The sequence below is a fragment of the Amborella trichopoda genome, chromosome 8 (assembly GCF_054954075.1).
Source record: "Amborella trichopoda isolate Santa Cruz 75 chromosome 8, AtrichopodaSantaCruz75HAP2 v2.0, whole genome shotgun sequence".
NCBI classification, from domain to species: Eukaryota; Viridiplantae; Streptophyta; class Magnoliopsida; order Amborellales; family Amborellaceae; genus Amborella; species Amborella trichopoda.
In genome coordinates, this window is record NC_142343.1 from 15,084,251 (window position 1) to 15,097,600 (window position 13,350).

The following is a 13,350-nucleotide window of genomic DNA, read 5'->3' on the forward strand; positions in this document are numbered from 1 at the left end:
GTAATCCATGATCAAAATGTTTGTTTTTTTTTCTTGTAATCCATGATCGAATTTTATTTTTTATTTTTTATTTTTGTAACCCATGATAGAATTTTTTGTAATCCATGATCGAATGTTTTGTAATCCATGATCGAAATGTTTGTTTTTTTTTGTAATCCATGATCGAATTTTTTGTTTTTTGTTTTTTATGTAACCCATGATAGAGTTTTTTGTAATCTATGATTGAATTTTTTGTTATCCATGATGTAATTGTTTTTTTCTTTTTTAGTAATCCACGATCGAATTTTTTGTTTTTTTTTGTTTTTTTGTTTTGTAATGCATGATCGAATTTTATGTAATCCATGAACGAATTTTATGTAATCCATGATAGAATTTTCTGTAATCCATGATCGACTTTTTTGTAATCCATGATCGAATTTTATGTAATCCATGATCGAATTTTTTGTAATCCATGATAGAATTTTCTGTAATCCATGGTCAACTTTTTTGTAATCCATGATCAAAATGTTTGTTTTTTTTACTTGTAATCCATGATCGAATTTTTTGTGTTTTTTTTTTTTTTGTAACCCATGATTGAATTTTTTGTAATCCATGATGGAATTGTTTTTTTTTGTTCTTGTAATCCACGATCGAATTTTTTGTTTTTTTATGTTTTTTTTTTTTGTGTAATCCATGATCGAATTTTATGTAATCCATGATCGAATTTTATGTAATCCATGATCGAATTTTTTGTAATCCATGATCGAATTTTTAGAAAATTTATGATTTTTTTTTTTTAATCCATGATCGAACTTTTTGAAAATTTGTTAATTTTTTTTTTTAATCCATGATCGAATTTTTTGAAAATTTGCTGTACTTTTTTTTTTTTATTTCTTTTTATCCATGATCGAATTTTTTGAAAAATGATGATTTTTCGAAAAGATGTGAAAATCGTGATAAAGTTTTGATTATCATGATGTATTAAACATTTAAACCTAATTTTTAATTTTTATTGTTTGAGTTTGCTGTAATTTTTTTTTTTTTTTTTTCATGATTGAATTTTTTGAAAATTGATGATTTTCCGAAAAGATGTGAAAATCGTGACAAGGTTTTAATTATCATGAGGTATTAAACCATATTTTAAATTTTTATTGTTAAAGTTTTTGTTGAAAAAATTGTATGTTGATGGATTATTTATGCAAAAAAATGCATGTTATTATATTTTCAATACAAAACTGTATTTTTTTTATCTGTTGTTCATGGATTTTTAAGTTGGAATGACTGATGTTAGCCGGCTCTTTGAAGAATTGTTTTTATTATTAATTTTTTAATGCAAAAAATGTATGTTCTTGATAATTGAGTTGTAGCCATGTTTGGAGCTTGCATTTTGTATTATTCTAAATGTTTGTAATTGATATGTACGAAATATTATTGTCAAAAAAGGTATTTTGCAATAACAAATAACAACGAATATGACTACATGAACTACCGCAACATATTATCACTACATATTGTGATTATTTTTCTTTTTGAACTGTCAGGTTAATTTAAACTTTTTACATCTTAAAACAGTTGAATCATGTCAAGATCTACAGAAGACCCTGCATGGCAACATGGGGTCAGACTTGATCCCAACAAGAAAGACAAAATTATTTGTAATTACTGTCAAAGAGTGATAAGTAGTGGGGTACATAGGTTCAAGCAACACTTGGCAGGGGTTAAGGGAGAAGTTTCTGCATGCACTAGTGTCCCTAGTAATGTAAAAAAACAGATGGTGGCAATTCTTAATGCTAGCAAAGGTAAAAAAATTGCCAAACATAGGATGAATGAGGAGATAGCTAGTTTATATACACCATCAAGCAGGAATGATACAGAAGAGCAATATAATTATGACCTAAAAGAGCAATATAATAATGAGCTGGACATGGCCACAAGATTGAGTTTATATGAACAATATCAGAGGGAATGTGGGTTTAGAATGCCTGGTGGGTCTAGCTCAGACATGCATGGTGGGCCTAGCTCCGATATGCATGGTGGGCCTAGTTCAGATATGCATGGCGGGTCCAGCTCGAGCATGTATGGCGGGCCCAGCTCAAATATGTATGGAGAGGTTGGTGGCAATATGTATCAAGAAGAATCAGTTGTTGAAGAAATTGTTTCTAAGTTACCTAGGAGTGCCAGTATTGCAGGTCATGGTCGTAAAGACCCATTTCTCTCAAAGCCTAAGTCACAACAGATGACCTTAAAAGGCATGGTTAAAGGTACAAGAAACATGTTAGGGAGATATGTTGGTAAATGGTTCTACGATAAAGGGATTCCCTTTGATGCAGCCAATAGCCCATATTTTCCACCTATGGTTAGTGCAATCCAGAGAGCCGGGCCCGGGGTAAAACCCCCGACGGCATATGAGCTCAGTGGGCCAATATTAGACGAAGAGGTAGAGGAAGTTAAAAAGTGGATTGAAGAATATAAACAGAGTTGGCCAAGGACAGGAATTACTCTCATGAGTGATGGTTGGTTGAATAAAGTTAGCAAAAAGGAGTTTTTAAACTTCTTGGCCTATTCCCCAAAAGGTACAGCTTTTTTGTCTAGCAAAGACGTATCAGGGACGAAGAAGGATGCAAACTTCTACGTACGACTATATGATCAGATAGTGGAGGAGGTGGGGGATAAGCATGTAGTCCAGTTTATTACGGACAATGCGCGTGCATGTGTTTCTGCGGGCAGCAAGTTGATGGATACGAGGAAGCATCTAGTATGGACCCCGTGTGCTGCACACAGCATCGATCTTATGTTAGAGGAAATCGGTGAGATCAAAATTGTGAAGGAGACTCTAGATGAAGTAAGGTTGGTGTCGAGATTTATATACAACCACTCGAAAATATTATTTCTGTTTAGAGAACACTCTAAGAAAAAAGAGATAATCAGGCCTGCCATAACCCGCTTTGCGACCGATTACTTAGCTGTGGACTCCATTCGACAATCTGAAGGTGCATTAAAGAGATCGTTTACTTGTGAAGAGTGGTTAAATGACCGCCTCTCGAAGTCCAGTACCGGTGTAAAAGTGGATAACATAATCTCAAATAGGCTGTTCTGGTCTCGATGTTCCAGTGTTGTAGAGGCCACTGCCCCTTTGGTCACGGTATTAAGAATGGTGGATGCTGATAAGAAAGCTACCATGGGTATCCTTTATGAAGGTATTGAGAGGGCGAAATCAGCTATTGGGGAGAAGTGTAATTTTGCTAGCAAAGTGATCGAGATTATAGAAAAGAGGTGGAACACCAAATTCGGACGTCCAATTCATTATACTGGTAAATATATATTTATATCATTACAATGTTTCAGTTTAAATCATTTTTTTATGAAATTGTAAATGACATTTTTCTACCTATATATTTTTTAGGTTACTACTTCAACCCAAAATTTTTTTATTTGACACCTGAACAACCCCACAAGATTATGGAAGGGGTCAGATACATTATTGCAAGGTTGGAGAGAAGCCATCGAAACCAAGTAGCAGCAATACAAGAGGTATTATTTAATGTTTGGGTAAGAACTTCATTGAGTTGTTATATTTGTGAGGAATAATGCACTAAAACGTAATATATTTGTTTTAGCTTGCTATGTATAGGGATGCTATAGGATCCTTCGAAACTAGACTTGCCAGAAATTCTCGAACTATGATGGATCCAGGTTATCCCCTCGCTAATATTTTGTTTATTCATATATTTAATCTTATGAATTGTTCTTGCCCTTACAATGCTTTTTACATTTTAATCCAGCTGAATGGTGGGAGATATATGGTACTGATGCACCTCACCTAAAGAGGATAGCAATCAAGGTGCTCTCCCAAACATGTTCTGCTACTGGCTGTGAGCGCAACTGGAGTACGTTCCAATGGTTGCACACTACTAGAAGGAATCGACTCGCTTCTGAGAAGCTTCATAAACTAGTCTACGTTCATTATAATTTAAACCTCAGAGAGCGACAAATAAGAAGGAAGCTTGAAGACTATGGGCCGATAGACTTAGACACAATATTTGTCACAGACACAGCAGACCGATGGGTAGTCGAAGAGGAGGAGCCAGTGTTGCACAAGAGAGCGTTCCTTGAGGCTATCGGTGATGAAGATATTGAAGAAACTAATGAGCGGCATGAAAGAGGAAGCAGTCAGCCAATGTATCCACAATATGTCGATGATATTGCACCTAATGAGGGAGAGTGGGAAGGGGGTCTAAGAGAAAATGAGAGAGATGATGATTCTGAGGCCACCCTATCCCAGCCATATTATTCACATATCGAGTCCCAACAGCAACAGTGTAGGGATGAGCACGACAGTGCAGGTGAGCATGAAGGATGGACAAGCTTCGGGGATTATGGACTGGGAACACAACAAAACACTAACACTCAGGGATTTGCGATGATTCGTTTTTAGATCGAATCAATGAATTGTCAAACGAATTCAATCAATGGCACCAGCGTGACCAAGAAGAACAACAACGTCGTCTATCATTTTATTTTTAGATCGTATGTTATTAATTTTATGCTTTATTGTAGTCCATGTATGTTGATATACTTATTCCATGATAATTCTATGTTTATCCTTTTGTGTGATGTAAATTAAATGTTGAATGACGGTTCATGCAGGGAAAGAACATATCAATATTCGCATATTCATCCAAAAACATGAAAATTCTTAATGGAGTACCCTCATTTTTTATTGAATTCCTAAAAAACAATATTTATAATGAATTTTAATAATTTTTTTGGATTTTTTTGAAGCTTTATTCTGACCGATTCACCCGATTCCGATCCGGACCGCCGATTCGCCGATCCGGATCGCCGATTCGCAGATCCGGATCGGTTTTTGAAAAGCCCGATCCGGGTCACCGATCCGGTTTTTAAACCATTGGTTCTAACTAACCCTTGTATTTCAGGTTCTAAAGATGACGCAGTTTCAGGTCTGGATATACTGGATACAGATCTTCTAGAATATAAGAAATTTGATGAATTTTTTGATAAGGAAGATAATTATCGTCTTCTATTTTTAAAGAAGGAGATCTTTTATTAAATAGTATTTCTACTTCTCCATCTATATTTTCTATTATTTGATTCGGAATATTATTCTGAGGAGTTTTAATTGCTGGATTTGAAGTCTGAATTTTAAATTCTTGGGGGAGTTGTATTTGTGACCATTGGATTGTTTTAGGAATAATAACATTTGATATTTCAGTATTTGTTTGAAATAAAGTAGTTTGTCCATTTGTATCTATTTGTATAATATTTGGACATAAAGTGGTCATTACCTTATAATATATTCGATAGATGATAGCTATATTTTGAGATCCTTGTAACATATCAAATCCTTGTGTTTTAATATTTAAAGTTAGTACTTTTAGTAAATTAGGATCATTTAATGATATAGTATAATTAGGAAAGCAATTAAAATAAATTGGTCCATTACATAAACTGGATTCAATTCCTAAGAGTGAATCTGAGAAATTATTATGTCTTTCATCTCGTAGACATAGTATAATTGAAGTATTTAATCCTAGTCTAGTCAAAGGCTTAACAGCTACTTGAGTTAATCCTATATGAAAATATTGATAATATTTATTTTTATGAGATTGTATAATTTTAGTTGTTAAGAGCTGAAGATTTTCTTGTTCATTTTGAACAGGTAGACTTTATTCTGCTGTTTTGATGGCGTATCCAATTTTTAGATTAAAATTTCCTTTTTTATATACGTCTGTTATTGGGACCTTTGGTATGTTCCAGTTTTGAATATGTTGTTCAACATTTTCAATGACTGCTTCTTCTTTATTTTTTACCCTTAGAGTATTTTTGGACGATGATAGTGTTTTATACAAAAGATTTTAATAAAATTTTTCATTTATCGATACGGATAATGACTCTGGTCAACCTCTTACATCTTGAACGACCTGAACGGCTCTCCTCGGCCTAAATGGTCTTTATGACTGGGCGACAATAAGTCTTAACACTCGGACTACTGTATAAATGACTAATTTTATTATAATCTTATCTCATAAACACTATAATTGACTAAAAGTAGTCTAGCAGTAAAAATTTAAGAATTTCTAATGGCTCTGATACCAAACAGCATCCAAGATCTTAAAACGTAAATTCTTAAATGGTAAATCCTTAACTTCTAAAGTTATCTCAGTAACATCGAGAACATAGTGCTATAGTCTAATAATGATCTAAGAAGAGAAGTGCAGTATAAAAAGATAAGTAGAATAATAATGAATGAAATAACAGAGATATCTAATATTATCCATGTGGTATAATTACTATTTAGTATTTTAAAGCTAACTATTATTTTAAACTGCATAATATGAACAATCTTTATTGATACAGATTCAAACAAAGTACAAAGTATAGACAGATTGAAACTGAATACAGACGGTAGACAACTTACAATTTACAAAGGCAAAAACTTGAAAAGTGTTACCATTCGTCCGGACAGAACGATGGTAACTTATGTATATTACATTCACCCATTGCTGCAAATTAAAATAAAGGGTAATGAAAAGATCTTACTTGAGAAAGGCTTGCCTGAAGGTTTCGCAGAAGTCAGGCGGAATGTGATCGGGTAGAAAGTAATGAAGCCTTCCTGAATAGAGAGAAAGCAGGCAGAGCTTAAGAAGAGAAAGAGAGAGCAGGCGGAGCTTTTTGAAGAGAGAGAGCAGGTAAAAATTCCCGATTCTTCAAGTGAATGAGAAGAGAGGGTTTTAGAAGCAAGAGTGAGCAAGCAAAGGTGTCGAGCTGGAGCTGTTTTGATTAGACATAAAGAGCGGAAAAGTTGTAAAGAGGAGAAAGGAATTTTATCGGACTGGCAATGGTGAGCTGGTAAGGTGAGCTAGCATGGTAGATGAGAAGAAATGAATCTTTAAAGTCAGATATGACTTAAAGATAAAGGGTGAAGGAGACATAACGCGACTAAAGATAAGCAAAATTAACTTTTGTACATGACATGACTAAAAGAAAAAGCAAAAATAACTTTTGTACATGACATGACTAAAAGAAAAAGCAAAAATAACTTTTGTCGGCCATATCGTACGGAAAGCATCTTGACTAGTGACTTCTCTCTCTTTTGTCATACGGCGAATGCCATCTGTCGACCTTTTTCACATGGATATACAGGTGGCTTCAATAGAAAGGAGGATGATGTGACAAGCATCTGAAAAGATAGCTGATATTTTGTACAGATTGCTGGGCTAAGTCGGGCTTATTCGGGTCTTTGGCTGATATCATTGTCAGGCTCAAATGAAAGAGAGGTGGCTTTTGAGGTTTCTTCTTGTATGATATTTAATAACTGATTCTCTAGTTCATCTTTAGTTGCTCTAGGGTTTTGTCTTCGCATTTGTCTTATATATTCGGGAAAAGTATTTGGGTCAAATGTTTTGAGAATTTCTTGATAATCATGAGCAGCAGGAGGTATTCGTTTAGGTTTTATAGTATTTGGGTCTATGCTAAAAACATCCCACCATCAAATCGATATTCTCTTTCCCAATCGGGGTATATATTCAAAATTATTATGAGTATTTTCATTTATTCCATATTCCCATTTTACTATCCAGGGTATCTGATATATAGCCATAAAATAAAGATGATAGTCTTTATCATCATTAACTCCATTATATTCAGCAAATGCTGTTTGAGCATTTTTGAAGGAGTCAGGCAATATCTGAGTTCCTGATCCCCAGATTAGAAACCAGTAATGGAACCAACTGGGGAATCTCTCAAAAATAGGCATTTTAATCTAGACAAACCATGTATGAGAATTATTTAGGTTTTGATATGCAAACACTTTATATCATGCATCTATATATTCAGTATATCGATATGATTTATATTGGAATTGTGGGGCTTGAAGTTTCCGGCCCCGGGATGGGCTGCATCCCCAATCATCATATGATAATAATTTCCTTATTTGTATTTTCGAATGTCTAATTATTTTTGTATTGGGATTGAAGAAATGCACAATTGAAATATACCCTGTTTCTAAAAGGACAGCTTCGTACCATTCTCTGGTCTTGTTGCCGTTTGAAAGATTAAGGTGGTTTTGTAAATATAGAGGGGCTAATTTATTGGGGTCAATATGTATATGTTTCTCATCAATGGTAACATCTATAAAGAAAATAGTTTCTTCAAATACTATTTGGGTTAACGGATTTATTGGGGCTAGATGCTGGAACGAAGACTGGAACAGATTTCTGTTGAGATGAATATTCTGGGTAATTGATTGATCTGGCTGGAGATAAAGGCGAATAAGAGTTTAGGGGTGAATCAGATATAGTCGGGACAATCTCCATAGGTAGTTTCCCTTTATTGCTATTGTTGATATTCATATTAAATAATTGTATTGCGTATTTTTCTGATGCTGGTTCAAGAGGCAGTAGATCCCTTCCCCTCTGTAAAAATTCACGGGTGAGAAAGTCAGGAAGAGTGTTGGAAGAACCATGAAGATGTTCAATCGTAAAATCGAAAGAAGATAAAATCGCTTGCCAACGGGTGAAAATCTGTTTGGACACAAGATTTTGAACATTCTTTTGCAAAATATCTCGTGCCGCTTTACAATCACTTCTAATAAGAAATGAAGTATTAAGAATATCGCTCTGAAATTTATTTACACAATGAACAATAGTTAATGTTTTTTTTTTAATTGTCTAATAGTTTTGTTGTGTAGAATTCCATGCCTTAAATGTATAACGTACTAATTGTTCTTTATCATCTATTTTTTGTTTAAGGATTCCTCCAAAACCAAGTTCAGAGGCATCGCATTCAATAATTTTAATGTCCAACCCTAAATGCTTTTAGTGATAGTGTCTTAGGGTCACTAAGACACGAAGTTATATGGGTAAAACTTACAACAGCTGGCCAGCTATAATAAAAAGTACTGAGGTGGAATGGGAGCCTTTAGATCTTTATCATGTAGTTTAGAATGCACATCACTATTTTAATTTTATTTTATTTGTATATAACTCTGATTAATATAAAATTTTGGGTATATATACCGAACACTATTGCTCACCATATAAAAATGTAAAAAAAATATTTTCAATAATTTAAAATGACCAAAATTCCCTGTAATTTTTTAGGGGTATTTTGGTAATTTTATATTTTAGAAAATATTTTGTACATTTTTTTATTTGTGCATCCTATTTTTTAGTACACATTTCTAAAATTTTATTATGATCCAATCTAATAGAAAAATAATTAAAATTAAAATAGTAATATGCATTCTGAACCGTATGATGAAGATCTGACGGCTCTCATTCTACCTATATTATTATTCATTATAACCTTTTTCTATATATTTATATATAATTCAGATCTGGATCCGGATACAGATTCGATGTAGACTATTTGGATACGGATCCAGATCCAAATATCTAGGATCCGGTTTGAACCCGAATCCAATATCCAATGTATAGTATTATAATCCGAATCCAAATCTGGCCAGATCCGGCCTGATCCGACCCGTTCTCACACCTAATGGCAGGGCTTTTCATGTTCCACCATATCAGCAAATAGACGAGCACTTCAATGATTATATCAACTTCACAGTCTTTCAAGTACTTGAGATGCTTCTTTTTTCCGGTGGATATCCATGGTTTGAGTCTCGAGCACCATCCCCTTTTTTTTTGAATTTTCAATCACCAACTTCTTATTTGGAGATTGAATACTCCCCTTTGCACTAGACTCATTATTACTAGGAGAAATTTGGAGTGATATAGAAAGATAAAATCTCATCAAATACCGCATCTCGGAGGTAGTAAACATATTTGTCTCCCGGTCCACATTGCCACCCCTTTGTCTATCATAGCCATTTAAAGTTTTAAAAATCTTTGATTCCGATAAAAAATCGTCCAATCCGAATAAAAAATCGGTGGAGCCGTTTCGATTCCTGTAGGCCGGCTTCCCCTGCCATTTCTCTAAAACGGTCAAGCAGCCCCATCCAGCGTTTTAAAAAACGCCGAGTCGAACCGGACTCGCCCGGTTCGACTCGGAAATAGTGAAAAGGGAACCGGATCGCCCAAAAATCGGAAATCGTCCGGTTCTAGAGAGAACCGGACGATTATGTACAGTGAATCGCCGATTCACTGTACGGAATCGGCGAGTCCGAACAGTGAATCGGCGATTCCGTACGGAATTTTTTTTTTTTTTTTTTTTTTTTTTTTTTGTAATCCATGATAGATTTTTTTGTAATCCATGATCGAATTTTTTGGTTTTTTGTAACCCATAATAGAATTTTTTGTAATCCATGATCGAAATGTTTGTTTTCTTTTCTTGTAATCCATGATCGATTTTTTTGTTTTTTTTTTTTTTTTTGTAACCCATGATAGAATTTTTTGTAATCCATGATTGAATGTTTTGTAATATATGATCGAAATGTTTGTTTTTTTTTTGTAATCCATGATCGAAATGTTTGTTTGTTTTTTTTTAATCCATGATTGAATTTTTTGTTTTTTGCTTTTTTTGTAACCCATGATAGAGTTTTTTGTAATCCATGATTGAATTTTTCGTAATCCATGATCGAACTATTTTTTTCTTTTTTTGTAATCCACGATTGAATTTTTTGTTTTTTTTGTTTGTTTTTTTTTGTAATCCATGATCGAATTTTATGTAATCCATGATCGAATTTTATGTAATCCATGATCAAATTTTATGTAATCCATGATCGAATTTTATGTAATCCATGATTGAATTTTTTGAAAATTTGTGATTTTTTTTGTTTAATCCATGATCGAATTTTTTTTTGTAATCCATGATAGAATTTTTTGAAAATTTGTGATTTTGTTTTTAATCCATGATCGATTTTTTTGAAAATTTGTTTTTTTTTTTTTTTAATCCATATTATTCAAAGAGAAAACGAGAGAGATGATGATTCTGAAGCCACCCTATCCCAGCCATATTATTCACATATCGAGTCCCAACAGCAACAGTGTAGGGATGAGCACGAAATACTGTAAATTAAATGCTGAATGGCGGTTCATGCAGGGAAAGAACATATCAATATTCGCATATTCATTCAAAACATGAAAATTCTTAATGGAATACCCTCATTTTTTATTGAATTCCTAAAAACCAATATTTATAATGAATTTTAATAAATTTTTCGGATTTTTTTGAAGCTTTATTCTGACCGATTCACCCGATTCCGATCCGGATCGCCGATTCGCCGATCCGGATCGGTTTTTGAAAAGCCCGATCCGGGTCACCGATCCGGTTTTTAAACCATTGGCCCCATCTATTGTTTTTACTTTTCTATTGGATTTTATTTTTGAGGTGGCAGAGGGCCCACCACACTAGCATGGCCATACCGTTGCCTTTCACCCAAGGAAAATTGTTCAATATATGGTCCATCTAAAAATAATTTAAACTAACGGTCTAAATATTTTTTATTAAAACTATTATTTTTAATTTATGAAATTGTTCAATATACGGTTCATCTAAAAATAATTTAAACTAAATGTCCAAATATTTTTTATTAAAATTATTATTTTTTAATTTATAAAATTTATTTGTTTTTCATATTTATGATCTCTACATTGGATATTACATAACCTTAAAAATTAAATCTAAAACTCCACACCAAAAATAAATTTTTTAAGGGGCCCACATTTCTAGACCCGCAGGCTAACCGCGTCCTTCACCTAAAGGAGTGAAGTCTGGGCTCCACTTTTTTTCCTGGTGCCAGATGTGGGAGTAAAGAAACCCCCATTAAATGATTAAAGGGAAAACCTCCTACCACTTATGATTATTCCCGGCCTTGTCTATGTAACCATTTTCCATGGCGTCCATCTCTCTTTTCTTCGCTCTTTCTATGGAACAATGCATTCTATTAAATTTGTTTCACATATCTTCTTTTAATAATTAAAATTCTCAAATTAATAACTCTAAAAACAATTTATGTACCGATACTATTGAAAAGGGTAATTACTAAATGAGTTCACATTTGTCCGAAATTACGAGAAACTTGTACAAATATCGTAGAGAGGGCTAGGCTTCAGGAAAGACTGAGCGATATAAGTGCTTGACTTAGACTTCGGCTTAGGCGAGAGAGTAGAACAAAGAAAAGAGAGAGCAAAGTAGTGAAATGGGGCGAGAGAGTAGAACAGAGAAAAGAGAGCAAAGCTGTGAAATGGGGCTCGCAGCTTGTAAGAGGAGCCAAAACCTGTTCAGTATTTTGAACACCGAACAAATGTTTTTAATCTTCAAAGTAAAAATTCATTATTTGGTATTTTAAGTACTGTACACCAAATTAAAACTTAAAATCACACAAGCATTGTCCGGTATTTCAAACACCGAACAACTAGTTTCCTTAGTAAGATATAATTCCTTAAATTTCTCTAACATTAAACATCAATTCAAATTTCCCCTTTTTTTTCTTATTTCATTTCTCTCATAAACCCTTTTGCCACACTTTTCATGAACTTTTCCAATTCTTTTGGGTGTCAACACGTGGAATCACCACGCCTTCACCTCTGGTATCTCGATAAAATAATGAAAATCATAATGCAATTACCACTGTTTTTTTATAAACCTAAAAAAAACAGATTTTCAAGAAATTATCGTGATTTTTTTTTAAAAAAAATTAAGGTTGAATCCGGCCGATTGTTCGCAAAATCGCCCAATCTATTTGCTAACCGCCCAGTTAGATAGGAACTGGCTAGTGGCCGGTTTCAATTTTGGGCGGTTAGGGTGATCAACCGGTATTTTAAAAAAAAAAAAAAATTCAAAAAAATAGATATAAATTCTCAGGAAATTGATTTGTAATGTATTTTTAAATATTCTTTACATTATGGTAAAGATAAAAAAATGTTTTGGTCATTACTACTCACTTTTGTATTTTTCCCATCTTTTTTAGAAAATGTTAAAAATAGCCCTTGAAAAATATAAAATAGGTTAAAATTCATTTTTTTCATTAATTTTCAACTTCATTTGAATGTGCTTTGTTTTAATCATTCTTTATATACTTTTAATATTTTAGTTTTTTTTTTTTTTTTTTTTTTTTTTAACACTTTTATGACTGCCCGGGACTTGCCCGGTTAGAACGGTTGAATCGACCAGGTTACCGATTAAGCCGGTTAAACCGAATCCAGGCCCATATTCGGTGCCAAGCATGGTACATTGCCTTCAAGACAAAGACATGCATAAACTTTTGAGATGCACTCCCACCATGTTTGTCCTTAAAGACATGCATAAACTTTTGAGATGCACTCCCACCATGTTTGTCCTTAAATACTTGATTTTGAAACTAATCTCATTCTCAATTGAGATTTTAAACACAATAAATTCGAAGAAAATCTCATCTTTTTCCTTTATAAAATTGAACAGTGAGTT

The 13,350-nt window shown here is 33.5% G+C and overlaps 1 protein-coding gene across 1 annotated transcript; it reads left to right on the forward strand.

Annotated features, from left to right (window-relative positions):
* The first annotated feature begins 3,424 nt into the window (after positions 1-3,424).
* On the forward strand, positions 3,425-5,050 carry LOC148780813 (uncharacterized). Its single transcript, XM_088874670.1, has 4 exons — positions 3,425-3,510; positions 3,597-3,672; positions 3,762-4,211; positions 4,917-5,050. The coding sequence occupies exons 1-4, from the start codon at positions 3,439-3,441 to the stop codon at positions 5,048-5,050; spliced, it is 732 nt and encodes a 243-aa protein (XP_088730796.1). The 5' UTR covers positions 3,425-3,438.
* The last annotated feature ends 8,300 nt before the right edge of the window (positions 5,051-13,350 follow it).